This window comes from Carassius carassius, chromosome 43 (assembly GCF_963082965.1).
Source record: "Carassius carassius chromosome 43, fCarCar2.1, whole genome shotgun sequence".
Lineage (NCBI taxonomy): Eukaryota > Metazoa > Chordata > Actinopteri > Cypriniformes > Cyprinidae > Carassius > Carassius carassius.
This window is the reverse complement of record NC_081797.1, coordinates 9037062-9058158: the sequence shown is the minus strand read 5'-3', so window position 1 is coordinate 9058158 and position 21097 is coordinate 9037062. Positions and strand designations below refer to the sequence as shown.

General features: G+C 36.8%; 1 protein-coding gene across 1 annotated transcript in view; it reads right to left on the bottom strand.

The window, feature by feature from the left end:
- Positions 1–21097, bottom strand: part of shank2b (SH3 and multiple ankyrin repeat domains 2b) — a 75463-nt gene that overhangs the window by 45648 nt on the left and 8718 nt on the right. Inside the window, exons 6-10 of the mRNA XM_059535677.1 lie at positions 20632–20799; positions 20036–20152; positions 17050–17127; positions 13116–13182; positions 2862–3213 (exon numbers count right to left, since the gene is read on the bottom strand). Of these exons, the coding sequence (XP_059391660.1) occupies positions 2862–3213; positions 13116–13182; positions 17050–17127; positions 20036–20152; positions 20632–20799 (782 nt within the window). The remainder of the gene's footprint in view (positions 1–2861; positions 3214–13115; positions 13183–17049; positions 17128–20035; positions 20153–20631; positions 20800–21097) is intronic.

Genomic DNA, 21097 nt, shown 5'->3' with positions numbered 1-21097 from the left:
ACAAATAGCAATATGATGCTACAACTGACTACATCTGCTTCGCTTCCATTCTGAGCCTCTGAAGAGCAGCCACATTATCTAATACACCACGGAGTAGAAGCCACATAGAAGACACATAGACATCGACTGAAAGTGACACACTCATACATGTACACACACCATACGGACACAGCCATAGCAACTGCTGCTGTAACTAAGGAATAGCGTTCCATTTGAGCCGCATATGCAGGCACGGAAGCCAATGATATTTGCATGGGTTCATCACTGGCACTAGCTGGAATCGAAGACCCTGCTTTTGGAGCCAAAAGACCAGATGTGTAGTCTTTGTTTTCATTTATTGTCCGTTTTTGTTTAGGCTGGCCCGCATCGGCAGCTGAAATGCCATCGTAAAACATGTCTAGAACAACAAACTAATCTAAATAGGCTGCAGCGTGAGAAATGAGAGGAGAACAGGGTCAAATACCAGAGGAGTTAATTCTTCCTTTTTAAAATGACATCTAATTAGAGTTTTTTGCAATGGAAGTGAGTAATTGGCCTGGCCCACTTACTGTACTGAGCCTGCTCTCGCGCTGGAACCCCTGTTGAGTGACAAGATTCGCACACCCACCGATACACATGCATGCGCGCAGACGCACACAAGCGCACACACTCATGCACACATGCACGCTGAACTTTCACTACATGACAAGCACCCACGCATGCATTCACTCACTGGGAAATATATATATGCATGGCCACACACAACAAGCTCTCCATCTTTCTGAGCAGATTCTTACCTCTCGCTGTGGCCTATTTGTGTGCCAAATCTCCATATCGCACATTTGTATTTTGCGCTTCTGCAGCCAAAGTCACAAAGCTCAAAAAACAACAGCCCAAACCCATGTCTGTCCAAACCCATCCTGGATCAGGTGCATGTCACATTGCAAATGCAACCAAACCCTGGCTGCTCAGTTTTTTTTTACAGACAGATGTCCAAATATTTGTCGCTGTTTCTTTTCAATGCAATAAGCAAACCGCATGGGTTTTATAGGTACCATTCAATGCTGAAGTCACATAGTTGTCTATATGCTGTATTAGAAATTCATCTATTCACCCTCATGTAGTTCCAAATCAGTATGACTGATTTCTTTTGTAAACCATTTTGACCAATGTCCTAACTGCTCTTTCATTATAATAACATTGAATGGGCATTGAGGGTTTTTTAGCATCAAAAAGGAAGCCAAGGCACTATAAAAGTAACATGACTATCCCATACCAAGTGTTTTAAGGCCATAAAATAGAGTTGTGTAAAAATGAAATATTCGGAATGACATGAGGGCGAGAAAACAAGAAGAGACTTTTCATTTTTGGATGATCTATTCCTTTACTTTTATAAAAACTTACTGGTGCATGGTAATCATTTCAATGTGTATTATTTCTAAAAATTACCCTTACAAGTCATACTTGCATAAAAGATGCTATAGGAGGATTCAAAATATTCTACAATGCACTTTAAAAATTAATAGTTTATTCATTATTCAGCAAGTCACCAAGGGAAGGACTGTTGAAACACTGAACAATGTTTACATATTAAATATTCACTCAATAGGACATTTTTTTCTTGCAATTACAGTGTCATCTGCCTCTTCAAATGCTCACGCTGTTTTTAAAGTTAGGTGGATTCTGATTTGCCGTCACTGTTTTCAAGCATTCATCAACTAGAAAAAAATATTCTGAAAGTGATTCAACTGATACTGTTCCTCTGTTTCGTTATCATTATAGTTGTGGTTTAAATAATTTTTACAATTTCATTAGAATGGTTATAGTGTGAACAGGCCTTAAAGGATTAGTTTCTTGATAATTTACTCACCCCCATGTCATCCAAGATGTTCATGTCTATTTTTCTTTAACTGCAAAGAAGTTAAGTTTTTTGAGGAAAACATTCCAGGATTTTGCCCCATATAGTGGACTTCAGTAGTTTCCAATAGGTTGAAGGTCCAAATTAGAGTTTCAGTGCAACTTCAAAGGGCTCTACATGATCCCAGCCAATGAATAAGTGTCTTATCTAACTAAACGAATTATCATTTTCTAAAAAAAAATCGAATATTTTTTTAACACAAATGTTTGTCTTGCACTAGCTCTACAATGCGCATGTGCGACTTCGAGCATTGCATAATCACATTGGAAAGGTCACACACGGTTAGTTCTTTGTCTTTGTACTTCAGTTCAAAAAGGAAGGTTACAGCAAAAAACTTGATCTCATTTTCTCCTCCGACTTCAAAATTGTCTGACATCGTTGTTTTATCTTATTTTTGTAAAGGCAGTTTAAGTGTCTTTGCACGTTCACTTTGAAAACACTGGGTCATTATTTCTGCCTATGTCACACGTGACCTCTCTAACATGACTACATAATGGACGCAGAGCAAGTGCAAGACGAGTGGTCATTTGTGGTTAAAAAGTATATATATTTTTTTTTTTTAGAAAATGACCAATCATTTCACTAGATAAGACCCTTATTCCTTGGCTGGGATTGTGTAGAGCCCTTGGAAGCTGCACTGAAACTGTAATTTGGACATTCAACCCATTGACCCCACTGAAGTCCACTATATGGAGTAACATTTTGGAAAAGCCATGCATCTCTGCAGTCTAGTCCTATTTGCATCCACACAAGACCTTTTAAAAATAACACAGATTTTCCATAAATACTGTAGGGCCTCTGGTGGCAATAGATAAAAACATCTTTGTCTTCAAAGAAAAGGGACACATTCCAGCCTGGACATGAGGGACCAGACAAAACTGGACGAAACTGGACACACGGTCAGACATGGACACAGAGGCAGTTGTCCCAAGTCCCATTGCTCCCTCCTGGGACAGCCACTGACCTGCTGTGGCGCTGAGGGGTCTGTCTCCGGGTTTCTCCCTCCCCCAGTCGGCCCAGGGAAGGGGAACGGCTTCGGGCGGAGCGTCCCCCCAGGGCCATGGTCTTCACCGTGCCATTGGGGCTGTTCTGCATCTGCTGGGGGTGGCGGGGCGAGAGGCTGCGCAGGGGGGAGGCGGTAGGAGAGGGCGAGCGAGAACGGTCCAGCGGTAGCTTGTTGACGTTCAGGTTGTTGTCGCTGTTGGAGCGGAGCAGCATGCGTGGGGCGGCAAGAGTGTTCCTACCCTGGTGCTGCGGCGGCGTTTGCTGCAGCAGCCTGCTCCGACCCGTGCCTGTCGGTGCCTCCCGAAAAGGCACTGCGAGAGTTACAGAAACAAAGAGAGTGGTTACAGAAAAAGAATAGGTAAGACTTTTAATTACTCAGTTTGCATCAAAGCAGTTCAGTTTTTTAGGTGTCCTTCGTTCCATTGAAAGTTGCAATAATTAGAGCACTATAACGTGTTTTCACATACAAGCTGCTAGACTGTGCTTCAGCTTCCTACAACACACAAAGAACTTTGTCAAAGTAAAGGACCGAACAGTTAAATAAGCTAAATAATTAGCTAAAATTTTACAATTATGCTTTAAATACTTTAAAATTAGTTCAATAGCTAATATGGATTTACAATTACATTGCGTTATTGGATTACATTATTTGATGTATTAAGAAAGAGAATGACTTTAAAAAAGCATAAATTGATATTCACCTAGATTAATAAATGCTGTACAAATTGGAAGCTTATGTGTTACCATTCATTTCAACTCGTCCAACACACACACAAAATAGGTATTCGCAAACTGAAAGCATTTAGGAACAGGATTCTATGAATTTCTAGGTCAATGGACTTTATCATTTACTAATGTAATTCCTCTGGGTAAAGTCTGATTTATATAAACAGAAGCTTAGTGGATAAATCACTTTGTGGTATCACACAAAAAGTTACCAGACTTACTAAATGTGTTGTGAAATAGTTTGCCTTTTTTTAATGTTAAATACACTACAGTTTAAACGTTTGAGGTTGTAAGTTTTTTTTTTAAGTCTCTTATGCTCACCATGGCTGCATTGATTTAATCATAAATACTGACATTTGGTGATTTCATATTGTCATACACTATTACAAACTGTTTTTTTTATATATATATTTAAAAATTACATTTAGTTATTCCTGTGTAGTCTTCAGTGTCACGTGATCCTTCAGAATTCATTTTAATATGCTGATTTGCTTCTCAAGAAACATTTCTTATTATTATCAATGATGAAAACACATGTGCTGCTTAATATTTTTATAGAAAGAAGTCATACTTCTGGATTTTTTGCATCATCTGGACTGATGAACAGAAAGTTAAGAAGAAATCTTGATAAATGTATTTTGTCACTTTTGATACATTTAACACGCCCTAGGGTGAATAACATCCTTAATTTCTACATAAGAACAACTCTTACAAACTCCAAGCTTTTGAACAATTGTGTACTGTCTTCTATCCCAGCGCAATAGATAACAGTATTTGTAAGTTGTTAACATTGTGTGTCTGTGGTGCTTTCAAAATACTGCTCTGTGTATTTTTTTTGTTTCTTATTCCAAACTAGAACAAGCAACACTGCCTCAGCCAAATGGGGTTTGGGGCGGGGCTATTTGTTTTGGCTGACCAATGGCAGACTGTTTGGAACACCTGTCTGAAAACAGACAGTTTGGTGTTACTAGTAGTGCTAAAAAAAAAAAAAAAAAAAAAAGGAAACCTTTTTTTATCTTTTAGATTTTTAGATTTATCTTTTACTTCAATGCCCAATAGACTTTGTAAAACTTTTTTTTTTTTTTTTTTTTTTTTCAAACTGAGAGATGAGTCAAATGCATTTCTTGCGGAAATCAACAAAGTTACATCTTAATACTCCTATAATACCGCAAACAAAGTTTTTTTTTTTTTCTTAAACAGCAAGACTATGCTGATCATTCTGGTCTCCAGAGACATACACCCACAGCAGCCAACTTCTGTGGTTCCTAGGTAATATGCACACATTTCAGGGCCAGATGAAGCCTATATCTCCACAACACCCCCCTTATTGGGCCTAGGGAAATCCCTGGAGTTCAATGTTCGCACTGTATATGCATGATGAGTGCCTATTATTATTTAACCACTGCCAAATTAAAGGTGGTTCAGGAAGATGTTTATCCAAAAGAGCTTGTTTCTCAGAAACACCAGGCCCACTTTTCACGCATGAACTAGATATCACTTGCTGGGTGAGACAAACGCTATAAATATATTCTGAAAAAAACCCAGGAGAAGCATAGAGGAGAATTACATTGCTAAACAAAGACCAGTCTCCACTGTTCATTAATGTGCTGACGTAATGGCAACCTGGAGCAGTTAGATCATCTTCAGTGTCACGGAAGGTTTTCATTGGATGACGGTTATTATGATAGTCTCAGAGGTACATATGCTCCTGTTCATTATTTAAAAGGCTACTGTAGAGTGATCATTACAGCAATAATGTACAAACCCAACCCCCACAAGCCGTGAAGAAATCCACCCATCCCCAAAGATGTGGCATGAAACCTGCCAATTAAAAGAAGCCGACATTGATAATGTCACAGTGGTGGGGGGGTGATCTACATGGTTCATGCAGCCCCATAAAGCACAACAAACAGGGTTTTTCTGTCACCAACTGAAGACGATGACATCACAAGCACATAGGCTGCCGGAACACGTTGGTTTAGGAACGCTGATGAACAGTCATTTCCTTCAAACAAGTGAAATCAAAGTGGCAACATTCCAACAGCAACATTCTTAACATAAAATGCACCAATTCCAATAAACGAAACTGTAAGAAAGGTAGAACACATATGTTGAGAAACTTACATATGTGTAAGTTTTAAAGGTTAAAAATTCACAGCATGAAGTTGATTGAATTCCTTGCAGACAGAAATGACTCTCTCAAAGTGATGTTCTCTCCGCCTCAGACTAATTCGCTCTTCACATTCAACTTTTGTTACAATCTGTCATAATTACATGATAGAACTCAAAGACTTTTCCACACCTAAGAAAGGTCAGAACACCCGTTAGCTCTAAGGCTGGAGTTCTGAGCACTAATCCTATGGAACAGAAGTCACCAAAGGTCAGGAGACCCCTGCTCTAGACCCTCAAAAACCCAAAAGATCACCTCTTACCTTCTTTCTTGAAGGCATTCAGTAAAGACTTCATATCTCCTCTGAGTTTACTGATCAATAACTCCCTTGGAATGTCCGTTTCGCCTTGAGGAACTTGGAAAGAGAAGGTCAGGTTCTTCTGGACTGAGGTTCCTCGGTCAGTGAAGCACAACGGAGAGGGTGACGGAGAAGGGAAGCACTGTGGTGACAGTGCCCGCTCCACATGATGCCGTCTGTGACTGCGAGAGGAAACGGCAGAGTGCATAAGCCTTGCATGTTTCTTCGCTCGCTCTCTCTCTCTTGATGACACACTTACGTACACACTAACTCTCTCGCTCAGTCTCAGTTTCTTTCAATTTCGCCCCGCCCCCTTTCCTCTCTCTATCTCTCTTCCTCTACATCACTCTCTCCCAGCCACCAAATCATTCACTGTACTATCAGTTCAAGCCTCCCCCTGCTTGGATTCCTCTAGGTAGACTGATTGGAGTGTGTTGTTGAATCAGCTGGGTGACAAGGCCATGCTGGGATAATTTGATTCAAAACACCACCATTATGACACAAAGTACTGAGATAAAAGCAGTTGCCCCAAAATTCTTCAAGTTCAGCCCATTAGTGGCTCGAGATGTTTTTAAAAATCGCTGATGACCGCCCACCGAACATGCAATCAAGATGCTCGAGTTAACTCGTGACAATGAGAAGGTGCTATTGATTAGTGATTCGAACCCTTGTTGGCTCACAGAAACAGCTGTATGGGAACCAAGCCCCCGAGTGTTGCTAAGCAACCCAGGGATGAATGCCTAAATTAGTCAGTGCAAGTTGCCGGGTTGTGAATTCTCCCGTTACCCATGTTTGTGGGCTGTCCTTTCACACTCGCAATTCACAATTGCCTCTCAAGCTCTCTTTCCATCTCTCTCTCTTTATCCCCTCCTCCCATTTTCTGGCATGAGATGAAAAAAATATATATTTGAAGAAACAAGGAGGAAGGAATTCTTGCATATTAAAATCTGTGTCAGGGTATGATGTCGTCAGCATATATATGGATACGGAGTTGATAAATACACAGAGGGTTCCCAAAGTCTGAGACCACTAGCACAAAAACCTCACATTTTGCTTCGTATTAAAAAATAATAATAATAATAAAAAAAATAAAAATAAAAAATTGTACCATAAAATGAGTTAAAAGTTGAATTCAAAAATGAACATGAACTTGAGAATTTGGTTTGTCCTTCTTTTGCTATTAAGCTAACAACTTAACAAGTTTCTGCAAACTGGTTGTCCATGGAAATTCATAAAAAAAAAAATTACAAAAAATCAGAAATCTATTTGCTAATACAATACTTGTAATTTGTTTAGATTTGTTTACAATTTTTTATATGTTTGCCAGCAGTGTTGTTATGGTTAGCTAAAACCAAAACTATTAAAGTAATTTTTGTTAATGAGAAATAAATCTGAAATTAAATGAAATAAAATATAAATATGGTACTAATATTAAAAAGCATGGTCAAAATGTACATTTGCATTTAGCAGATGTTTATATCCAAAAATCTAAATCAACAAAAGAGCAATAACATGTAAGTACTGTGACAAGCCTTGGTTAGTCAAACGCAATACATGTAACAAGGTTTTTAGTTAGTTTGTTTTATTATAAATAAAAATAAAAGTAGATAGAACAGAAAAGGAATAGAGAACACTAGTGTTAAAGGATCCTTTTTTTAAATGAAAAGAAAACAAGGAGCAGACTAGAAATAAAATAGATCATGAATTAATTTAATTTAATTAATTGTAATATTTAAAATGATAACTGAAAATATAAAAATAAAAGCTAATTCAAAATATTTATAAATACTATAATAGCACATAAATAATTCTAAAATAACACGGTTTGACAGATATATGTTACCAATATTCAAACTTATGTACAGTTCTTCATTGTTGGATGTGCTTGGATGTCATACAGTAAATTTCCAAGTAATATCACTGACACAAAAATTTCAGGGTTCACAGGAAAATAAATTTATTGTTTGCAAAAAAAAAAGAAATGAATAAAAAACAAATTAATAATTTAAATGATATGTATCACTATTATTGCATCAAAAAGTAATAAAATAAAATAAAACAATCATTCAATTAAATATGGTCTCATGGTTTTTGGAACCTACTGTAGGCCTCTCGATGCACACTGCTTATTTAACGTCTTTTACACAGCAGGAATGAACAGAGTGCAACAGTAAATCCAACATAAGTTGTGCATCATTAGAAATCTCAAATCCATCTCCGTGGTCTAATGAGCCAGCAAAATAACAAACCTGACGGCTTCTCACATCTAACTCAACTCACACACAAGCAATAACACCATAAGCGGCAAAATTGTTTGAAACTGGTTCCCAGTGGGAGCTGTGAATGTGTTTTCAGGGAGCGGTTATGATATGACCACGTTTCAAAATAAAACGAGCTTCACTTTAAAATAACCCAACACAAACCCTGTGAGTTAACTCTCTACGGATGGCCTCCTCTTCCCTTTTGCTTTCTTCTCGTTCTTTCTCTTCTCTCACGCCATTAACAACCCAACCTTACAGAAAAGTTCCTTGCATGGGTTGCTTTGATTAATCTTTCCTGATAAAGAAAACATCCTTTCATATGTGTCAGCAATTTCTAAATCCTTCGCCCATCCAGAGCGGAGCTGAAGATGAACAGACATTTTCACCCAATTAAGGACTCTTTTTACGTAACAAACAATTCCGCCGGGCCTCTGGAGAGCCGGCCACCGCAGCTGGTATCCACAGTCTCATTAAATCAATACTCATTAAATTGCACTTGAAACCGTATCTCGAACCAAAGAGCTCAACCTATTCGATCGAAGCTGGCGTAGGTTTGAACTTGGGTGGTGAGCTGAAATCCATCACTCTGTCATGCTTTAAATTTGGTCTAGTTTATAAACCATGATTAAAACTCAAGATGGTGTATTATATTTCCCAGCGGACCCAATATCTAATGTAGACTGGCGGAATGCAATATGAGCCTGCGTGTGAGTGTGCATTTGTGCACGCATACATGCATATCTTCCCATAACTCACACAATATTTTAGTGGTCTTTGAAATCGGCGCCATTTCATATGCTTTAACAAGTAAGTCGATAATAAGCCAGGCTCTGAGACCTCCGCTTCTCAACCGCGACAAGTGCACATAAGGCAAACTCACATCCCTTAAGCCAATTATTGTGTGGATCCAGAAACCATGGCAACCTCCGGGTGGCATTAAATGGGACGTCCACTGACATGCATAACTCCAGTGTTTGTTTTAAACATATAGGCATGCAGTACATAAGCAAAAAACCCCCGATGGAATTCGTTGGGAGTTTAAAAACGCAAACCATTGGAATTTGTGAAGAGCAAAGCTCTGACACTGTGCCCTCTGCTGTGGTCTAACACATAATTACCAGATCCCCTGCTACTAGTTAAGCTTTAAATGCTACAGTGCAGCTATTGAAGATTGTTCAATCAAAACCTTATGAAAACAATATCGGCGCACAGCTGGCCAACCGGATCGTTCCGTCAAAGGTTCCTTTCCCTGAGATTGAAACATCCGGAAGCCTGCTGATTCCCATATTCCGCTGATGGAATCTCATGATGTTTATGTCAGAGCTGTTACCCAGAGGTATAAGGAAAACCTGACAGCTGTAGCAAAGAAGATGCGTAATGCTAGGTCTTACATCTACACTTCAGGTCAGCTCTATTCTCCAGCTACACTATTAAAAATAAAGGTTCCAAAATTAGGTTTTTGCAGAAATGCCACAGAAGATGCATTTGAGGTTCCCCAAAGAACCTTGGAAGAGGACTTTTTTTAGTGTCAAGTACATTTTAATAATCTGGAGAATCAGGGTTCCTGCAGGTTTTGTTAAAGAAATTTTTTTTATGACCAAGTAAAGAAACAAAAAAGGAATAAATTGAATGGATCACAGTAAGCCAATATTGTCTCTAAATGTAAAGGTCAACTCTTAAAAGTTTGAAAATCCAACTTCCAACAGATCCCAATTACTTTTTAATTCATTGTACAAAATAACTGCCAATAACTTTTACTACCTTCTGATCCTGCTGCAGAAAAAGTAATGTTCATCCTCTGTATTTTTGTCTCTTTTCTTTCCAGTGCAAATGTTCATAGATTTTTAAATCCACCAATTACTTGAGAAGTAAAATATCATAAGTCTTGTTTTTATGAGATGCTGATCAAAATTAAGTGAGTTTGTGGTTAAAACAAGACAAATCTGCCAGTGGGCATCTACTTAATTCAATGAGAAAACAAGCTAACACCCCACTGACAGAAATTTGTTCTTGTTTTAAGCATACCCTACAGTTAAAATACATTTTTTCATACTAAGTATAGTTCAAATCTATTAACATATATACATAATTTACTTGACAGATTACTTGAGAATTAAACTTTATTTGGAGTACTACTTGTGCACAATGCAAATGTATTCATATTAAGCCTAAAATGTGTTTTAATGCCACTATTGATGAGGATTGTATGATTTTTGTATTTTTTACTCAAGTCTTTAAATGTAAAATGTATGCTTGCAATAATTCCAATTTAGCACAATCATACACTTCCGTATATCTTTAGTTGGACTTCAGCACAATTAAAGTGCATTAGATACAAAATTAGTTGTTCCAATTTAGCAGACTTTAAGTATAGCAGTTTAGTATACTAAAAAGTACAACTGCAGGGTATTTTTATTAAGTGCATAAATATGTAAATGTATCTGTAGTATACAAACAAATACATTTATTTATTTTTAAATCCATTTCTCAGAAAACAAGACTTCATAAGTTCAGTTTACATCTCAAGTAAATGCATCTTGATTTAAGGATGTTTAGATATTTGAATTTAAAAAATAAAATGACTTTTATCCTGCTTTAAAAAATAAAATGACTTTAAATCCTGCTCCGATTTGAGACCCTTTAAGGCCTTAATTTATGGGAAAAAAAAACAATATAAAAAAAAAAAGTTTTTTGTAAAGACCTTTTTTAAGACCTGCAGACACCCTTTTTCCACTGTAAAGAAACTTTCGTGCAATAGAAAGATTCCATGGATGTTAAAGGTTAAAGGCAACCACTGATGCCAAAAAAGAACCTTTATTTTAAAGCGCATAGTCCTGAAAACGTTACCTCACATTTCAATTTTACATTAATATAGAGGGAAAATAAACATACAAAGCGATTAAGGGCGCTCATTGTCATCCAATAAGCAGTAAGAATTCTGTTGTGGTTGCTGCTCTTCCTGTAAGGTCTGTAGCTTATGTAGGTCAGCTCCACTGAGTAACGCTCTCTCTAGATGCACACTTGGGTTCCACGCATGAAATCATCTGTAGGGTGCAACGACAATCAGCAACGCCTGTGCACATAACCTTCAGGGGCAAACAAATACCACTAATATCATCATTTAATAAAGAATAACGCACATCAATCACGTTATCCGCAGAACGCTGTAAAAATGTACATGTGAAATGGCTGTTATGAATAATTAATATGTAAATGAGTTATTTATGTCATGTTATCTTCACTCTACATTATATACGGACACATCCGTGGCATGTGAAGTCCTTCAAAGTCTTATTTACACAGAACAGACTTAATTTCATCCTGATCCTTTGGTTTAATGATGTCGAATGATTAATTAAATCTGTTGTGCCTTTCCTAGCTTTAATGAGGCAGATGATTATGCGGTCCGTTAATTGAAACGAGCGCATTCAATCACTGGATTCCTCAGAGTGTGGCTGAGAGTGTCAGAAAAATGAATACATTTTACTTTTGGTAAATCAATACTGACATCTGCTACACGTTTTAGAGCTGTGGGAGTAGAGAGTGTCGTGCAAGGCTAAAAAAACAAATCATTTGTCATCTGTTTATGGCCAAAATATTTTGCAGAATACGCATAAGATACAGTAAGACCTCACGAAGATATATAAGAACATATACATGCACACACACAAATTATTTAAATATGAAAACTAAATTTGTTCCTATGCAAAATATCTTAAATAGCTTAAAAATTACCCCAAAAACAGTAAACAGACCTGGTATAAGGTTCAAATGCACAATTATAAGTTAAAGTGAACCACTTCAGGAGCCCTAGAGGCACAAATTGCTGAGGCCCAGTATTATAACACTGCATAATTATGGGAACTGCTGGAGGTGACGACTGTTGTGTCACTAGCAACAATAGAGGAAGCCCATTTTAGCTTATGTTAGCCTTTAGCACACAGTGCAACTTTTGCACCTGCAGCATCAGCTCCCTGCCTGATAATTGGATCATATCATACACCTTAACAAACATGATCCTCTTTCAGGAATTATACAGAGGAAAAGCATTTTAAATGATTCGGTCATGCTTATTTTCAGTATAATCAAGACTTCAGAGGTGTTCTTAACATTGTGGCCTAACCAGGCGGGACGCATTGCGACAAGTTTCTAGCAAATCACAGCTAATCAGAACAAAGCAATATTGAAACTCCTCCAAAACAATTCCCCAACAATTAATTCAGCATGAACCATAAAATGACTTGATTAAAATCTTGTTCTGTAGATAATTACAGTTGTCTAGAGTCTATTTTTGTTCCACTGATAGTTAAGCATTCAAAACACCCAAAAGTGATATCATTGTAATGTGTGTATACTAAATTCCAGTTAGCATCGGTTTTAATATCTATTTGTGTACTGAATAGTGTTTGGATTGGCTTTCCTGCATATATTTAACCATTTATATCTTGCAAATTTACATTGCACTGCAACGTTGTGTCAATTCCTATGTGCAGCAGCTAAAAAAAAATTGGACCAATACAATTTCACTGTGGGCACTGTGGGCGGGGCAACCCAGCAACTAAATATTATTTTGTTAATTACAAATGCGACTGGCTATGACAGAAACTCACAATCTCAGACTCTATGAAAAAAGATTTCATTACTCGTCCCTTTTACTTTGCAAGTACATCTAACTTTGGAACATTTCTGAAATCCATCAAATATTATGTTATAAGGTTGTTATACAAACATGAAAGAAGTTGAGTTTATCCAACTTACCAATATCAGATTCTTTGTGATTCTTTATGAATTCTGCAAGCTCAAAATTTCCAGCAATTATTGCCACCTTTAAAAAACAAACAAACATATATAGCATATTAGATTCATTCACTCACTTTCACACAAAGCATTCAACCATTTTAAATGTTTTATTTATTGCTATTTTATTGGTTGAGCACGCATTAAAATAAAATAAAATAAAATAAAATAAAACAAATAATAAACACCATTGATTGCATAGATGCAACTTTTATTGTTTAATCAGTTTAACTTTTTCAAAAAGAAAAAGGTATTACATAAGTTACCATTCAAAATTTGGAGTCAGTAAGACTTTAAAAAAAATTTCTGAAATAAGTGTCTTATGCTTACCCAGGTGCATTTATTTGAAATTAAATATATAAATACTGCAATATTGTGAAATATTTTTAACATGTAAAATACCTAATAAATTTAAAATACCTATTTTAAAATTTTAATTGATACCTGTGATGCAATGTTGAATTTTCAGTAGACATTATTCCAGTCTTTAGTATATTATAATTATAATAAGCTGATCTGCTGTTATTATCAATCTTGAAAACAGTTGTGCTGCTTTTGTGTCAAAACCATGACAACCCCCCACCCCCCCCCCCCCCCCCCTCGCCCAGGATTCTATGATGAATCAGAATTTAAAAGAAAGCATTTTTTTGGAATAGAAAATCTTCTGCAAAATTATAAAAGTCTTTACTGCTACTTCTGATCAATTTAATGTGTGTACCAAAAACATTTTTTTAAACAAAAAAACAACAACAGGAGGGTGAATAAATAACAGAATCGTCATTTTTAGGTGAACCACCCCCTGCAAAGCTTAATGTATCCCCAAAAGGTCCTTCACAGTAATAAAAAAAAACACATTCCCAAAAGCATGACTAGACATTAAGCAGAGGTTCATTTCTATTTAATGGCTTTAATTTTACCACCCTTTAAAAAGTAAGCTATGCAGTCTATTATAAGATCTGTAATTTAAACATAAGTCTGGTCACCAAGTCTGGTCGTGAGATCAAATCTGGGTTTTAAATGGTGCACAAAGGCACAGTAACCCATTACGCTTTTGGGTTTTGGAGTAGTGTATTCCTAAGAGTGATAAAACACAGACTTAATTCACATTACACTAAATTAGTTGCTAAGATTTATGTAATGAGCTTGAGAAGAACTGCATTCCTTTTCTAATGAAACACGGTGCCTGGCTGCAGCTTAGAATCAATGCTAGATGAATTAAATAGAAAAAAACAACAGCACAAAAGTAAGTCAATCGACGCAATAAAGGCTGAATTTCGAAAAAATTAGGTCAAGAAATTTGTTGAACTGTTAAATAAAATGGTCTGATGTATGAAAGCACATACTGCTGTGTATGAACCAGAACCTTTCGGTTTGCCGTTGACCCGGTTTCATCGTAAAAGCATGGTAATGGTAAATATGGTAATAAAATTCGATTTTGCCGGAAATCATCCCTGTTTAACCAGGCGGATCGGAGCGTTCCTGCCGAGAGCATGAAGTTTCATGAGCTGCTTAAATGAGTTGTAATCGAGCGATCGCCGAGGCGTGAAATATGATTTTAGCAGCATGAGATGAATAATACAGCACATTAAACAACGCATCAGGAGAGCGCTGATATGTACATTACATAAACACTTCACTCCTACGTCAGGTTTGGAGTGAGTAGGGTCAGTTCAAAGTTTTAGAGGTTATAAACCAAGCAACTCGCACAAAGAGGCCAGCCATGAACATTAAATGTAGCGGCAAGTGTTGCTAATGTTTGACTGGATGCGTTTGACTCTAGAGCCGACTGCAAAACTAATAATATCAGCTCTGTTTGAATGTTTTTGGAGGTTTGCCATTGGATTACTGTTGCGATATGTGCCATCTTGCTAATAAAAGCCACAGTTTTCCTGGAGGAACAAACAACAACATATATTTTATCACTGTAAAGGCATAGAGCCAAACCAAGTATTTTTCCACTCTACTGCACTGAAAACAGAAAAAAGGTGTTTAAACTTTTAAGTATAAACTAAAAACATGCCAGGCTTTTCCTGGATGAACAGGTCTGTGCACTGTGAAATCAAGCTATGAATAAACACGCAATGTGATAGATGCGAAGAGCAAAAATGATACGGATATTTCTGTCAAGGAGGATGCATTTCAAAGGATTACGCTTTTTAGTACAGTACTGATGTTTGCCGTGAATTAAGGGGTTTACTGTACGTGTTGTTTTCTATCAGCATTTGCTTTGAAGCTTTAATAATTCACTTCATTATGATAGCGATATGAGGATTATGTCATTTTAATCGCAATTGAACTCAAAATAATCACTTAAAAGATTGGATTTTAAAATATTCCTATTGTAATACAGTATATTGCAATGTTAAATCAATCATGTAAATGAAATATTATAAGCTCCTGTATCATAACTGTTCCTGTATCCTGTAAAGGTGTATTTATGTCATTTGTTCAATACTTTTGAGCAAGTACATCATTTGTAGTTTGCTGTGTTAATTGTTCATAAGGAATGTTGGTAAACTAACAGAAATTCTGCTTAATGCATAAATGTGTCAAATTGAACAAAAAATCTTTATACTCCTGTTCTGCACAAAAATTATTCCGTTTTAAATATATTTCTAACAATAAGCATTAATAACTACATTAATAACTACACTGTTATGTTCTCACTATAATAAAGCAGTCGTAATTTAGCAATGTTTCAAGTTAGAAATCTATATGTTAAGAACTCAAAATTTATTTACTGTAAATCTGTCTCAGATTAATCTGATTGGCAGATAATAACATAATGCACAAATGGTAGGTAGATATTAAAATATGTACACTCTTTTCTTAAGGATAGTTCATCTGAGTTTCTTTCTTCTGTTGAGCACAAAAGAAGATATTATGCAACCAAACAGCAGACAGTAGCCATTGACTTCCATAGTATTTTCATTAGTTAATTAATTTTTACTATGGAAGTCAATGGCTGCTGTCAACGGTTTGTTTACCAACATTCTTCAGAATGTCTTCTTTTGCGCTCAACAGAAGAAAGAAACTCAAACAGGTTTGGTTTGGAAGAAATTGAGGGCAAGACAGAATTTTCATTTTTTCTGGTAAACTATCCCTTTAAATCTTTTAGACGTTTTTTGAGTTAATACGTTTCTGTCAGAACATTGTTTAATTTCTGATCAAACCTTGCCAATGTTTGTGACAACATGCTCTAATGGCTATCGACATAAAATGACTTCAGTTTTAACTATATTTCTAATAATAATCACTAATGGCTAGTGGCATTGCAGTCACAGTCATTATAGAAAGCCACTGAACAGTAAACGCAACACTCTCATCAGCCCATGGCCACAGACTTGGATCATGTCCATTGCTGTCAGACAAGCTACTGAATGTCACAATCTGACATTTGAGAAAGAAACTCTTCAAGTAAACAAACAAAAAAAAAAAAACAGAGATTTTTTTCTTGAAAGCAACCGAAGCATTTAAGAAAACAACAAAAGCTGATTTGACGTTAATTATTTCCCCTCTCTAAAAACGAACTCCTAATTATCTTAAGATACCAAAACCCATGCAAACAAACCAAATAAAATGATTCATTACCCTCACGCTCACTCATTGTTCTCTGAGTGCTTTCTTACATAATGCCTGTGCTTTAGTGTGACATTCTGTCTAATTAATTAAGAACTCTGCGCGTCAGAACAACACACACACACACACACACACACACACACACACACACACACACACACACACACACACACACACACAAGTTCATTAAGCGCTCATGGTTTGGTAATATTGTTTTTCTTTTTTTAACGCTAAACCAACAAAATATACTAAAAATCAAAAGCAATTAGTTTTTAGGTCATTAAAAAGTAGCCAAGCAAAAACCTGGTTGTTGTACCTGAAAAGGCGTTTGTCCTCGGTAGTTTTTGACGTCTTTGCTGGCTCCTCGAACCAGAAGAACCCTGGCACACTTTTCCTTCGGAAAGAAAAGCAGATGACAGAGAAATGAATTCAACGTGATCCAACTCAAGAAAACGTTCTACTATTTGATTCTCAACAATCTACGAGCAAAATTAGACACGTCACAAGGTATCCCGCCTCACCCAGATCCAAAAGTGACAGACTTCGCCCTCAGCTTTGTGAAGTCCAATTCAAGTGTGATGCTACAGCAAAGTCTACACCCAAAGAAAAAGGAGAGGGGGTCTCTGCAGCAATGCCTATATGTATGTGTGAACGTGAATGTGAGAACCAAAAGCAGAAAGACACAGAGAGAGAGAGAGAGATAGCTCTCCAGCCCACTATATCCAGCTGGATTCAACAGCCCACCCACGGAATGCCTCACCAGTAAACCGACACACACACAATCGCACACATACACACACCTCCATTGCCTTCTCCTCCTACCTTCCTTCTAATACTAGTTTCAGAGCTGCTGCCAGCCCTTGTATATGAGACATAATCACATGTGAGGATGCGGCTTCTATTTCCCGCACATGAAAATATCCCTGGCCTGCGTTTGGCACTGGTTCCAGGTTCCTTGTTGAATGGTGACAGATCGGCACAAACAATCGAGACTCGAGAACCTGCCCTTGACTGCGGCCAAACTGACCAATGAGACAAATTAAGCATCTTTCACCAAAGGCTAGCCGAGCGTCAACTTTAATAACAGCTCACTGTGGCCGATCATTACAGATGTGTGCTTCAAATAACAACCCATTGGTCAGCTCAGGGTGAACACAGCATCATATGTGACCAGCAGTGAACTCAAGAGCCTCCACAAATCAATAAATGACACTTGTCATCGGAAGAGCCATTTTCACACCTTAAAATCAACTTTATTCTGTAGTCAGAAGGACAATTGCAATTTGTTTCAAGTGTATTTAAAGACATCAGTAATTCAGAATCACAGAAAAGCAATAAAAGAAGTTTTCATGGTCAATGCCACAATTTTTTTATTTGATTAATCCTAGAAATAAAAATAAGAATCCTAAAATCCTAAAAACAACAACAACAAAAAAAAAAAACAATCCATATTTAAAGTTAATCTTTTTTCTTGTCTTTTTTTTTTTTTTTTTGAGTGAGGACCTGGAACCCTAAAATTCTGTTTGTTTTCAGGTTCATTTTTTCAATATAAATAAATAATAAAAATTATATCAATATAAATATGAATACAAATTAAATGTAATAATTTAATTTGACAGTTTTTATAAAATAAATATATACAAAAACTTCCTATTTAAAAATATTTTGATATAAACTTAGAAATACAAACTTAAAATCATATCAAAAACTTATATGTATTAAATCTTCTTAAAAAAAAAAATTACAAGCTTTCCAGTTCTCTAGGTGATACCTAGAATATATAACTCTATATTATAACTCTATACATCTGTCAGCAACAGATGTACAGGTCAATTTTAAAGTTAGACTTTAAGACAGTACAACAAATTGAACTTTACATTTATTTCTCACTTTTTCAGATCTCATATATAAGACTTTACTAGGAGGATACAAAAGAACAATAAAAAAAGTGGGATACACTTTGGATGTGGGATCAATATGGCCTAGGACACAGCAGGAATATGATGTTATATACGGAGTGACAGTGAATACTGCTAGCGCTAGCAGTTTCCAGCAGACAATGGCACCCATGCTGTGACCCCAAGCCGACGGAGCAGACTAGATCTCCCACAGAGGAAACATAAGGTGATTATCTGCCTGGCTGCTTAGTGTCGTGAACGTAATGGGCCGTTGTCCATTCATAAACACTGAATGCTGGTGCTAATAGTCATGAGTGTTCCAGCTGATTCCTGTTCAGCTTGAGCTTTATCATGGATAGAATGGGAGACAATGGTGAATACTGACCAGTGTAATTAGTGGCAGTCGATCTTCGGCATTTATACAAATGAACATGGCATCCTTTCAGCTCCGTGAGACAAAGATATATACAGCATGTATTTTTAATAAAACATTTATGATATTTATAAATAATATTATTATAATATTTATTACTTGTTTTGTTTTTATTAGCGGCCTCAAAATAGTGCAGAATCCTAAAATTCAGTTTGTTTTCAGATTAAATTTTTTTTTTAATAATGTAATATTTTAAATGACTTTTAATAAATATTACATTTGATAAAGATACAAATAAATAAATACTAGAACATCCCACTTATATACAAACTTTTATACTAATATATGTATGTACAGTATTTAGACAACATACATATATATATATTTATATACAGTACAGGCCAAAAGTTTGGACACACCTTCTCATTCAAATAATTTTCTTTATTTTCATGACTATGAAAATTGTAGAGTCACACTGAAGGCATCAAGGGCTATTTGACCAAGAAGGAGAGTGATGGGGTGCTGCGCCAGATGTCCTGGCCTCCACAGTCACCGGACCTGAACCCAATCGAGATGGTTTAGGGGTGAGCTGGACCGCAGACTGAAGGCAAAAGGGCCAACAAGTGCTAAGCATCTCTCGGGGAACTCCTTCAAGACTGTTGGAAGACCATTTCAGGTGACTACCTCTTGAAGCTCATCAAGAGAATGCCAAGAGTGTGCAAAGCAGTAATCAAAGCAAAAGGTGGCTACTTTGAAGAACCTAGAATATGACATATTTTCAGTTGTTTCACACTTTTTTGTTATGTATATAATTCCATATATAATTCCATTCCATCATTAGTTCTATCATGCATTAAAACATGTTTTGTTTTGATTTCATTTTAAAGAAAATAATTTGTATTGTTTAATCCTGAAGATTCTCCCAGAAAGTTTCCCTGCTGCACTCAATCTCAGCTCTGTTCTATGACACTAATAACCTCTGTTTATTGACTGTTTAAAAGGAGTTGACTTTGGAAAGTGTGAGAACACACCTGTTTGTACAGAGCGCAGATATGGAGAGCCGTATTCCCCGATGCATTTTCCACATGCATGTCAGCTCCGTAGAACAAGAGATGCTCCAGGTGCTGGATGTGGCCATATCGACAAGCCTGACGAATACAACAGGAACAACAAGTTTCACACAGCATATCATTTTACTGAAACTTTTATAACTGCTTTCTGCTCAAGGAAAAGCTTTTGTAAGCCTTAAAAATTCATGCGGAAGTCTTTTGAAACATTATTAAGCCTTCAGTACGCTGTCATCTCATATTTTTCAAAGGGTCTAAAAGTAAACCATACATGCTGCTTTTCTGTTTTCCCAGTAGAGTGCGATCAAAAACACCACGGAAACATGTTGCTTGGCATCCTGCAGTCCACCTGTCACAGCACTAGATGTCAGTACTCCGTCGCAACAGACGGACTGGATGATGCGTTCAACTAGTTTGATCTCATCATCTGCTCGTTAATTGAACAAAGCTGCTGTCTTATAAAACAGCAGCTGTATTATGCATATATTAACCCACGCTCAACATTTGTAGCCAACAGAAAGCTTTTTCCCTGACTGTCACCATGTGAAAGACAGTGGCACCTGGTGGATCTCGTGCCAGCCGTTCTCATCGTGGCATCCCACGCTGGCATGGGCTCGCAGAAGGACCTCGCAGCAGCTCGGGTCTCCCCCTACAGTCACTGTGTGGTAGAGTGGAGTCAAACCCTGCCGGTCCTTATAGTCTGGAGACGCTCCCAAATCCAATATAGTCTGCAGAGAGAAAAAGAGGATTACAGCAGGTTTCCTTCAGAGAGGAAAATACACCAAATATGATATTAGGATTATGTTTTAGCAGAGCCTTGTTTTTTGGAAGGGTCTTAAAGGATGAAAGGACAGTTTTTTTTGTTAGTGCTGTTACTTTTTCAGCTTTTTTGATGTCCATGTGTGACAAGACAAATGAAGAATAAAGGCTTCTTTTACACTACTGTTTAAAAGTTTGAGGCTGCTCAACAAGGCTGCATTTATCTGGTAAAAAAAAACCCTAAAAAGTTATATTTTCTATTTTAAT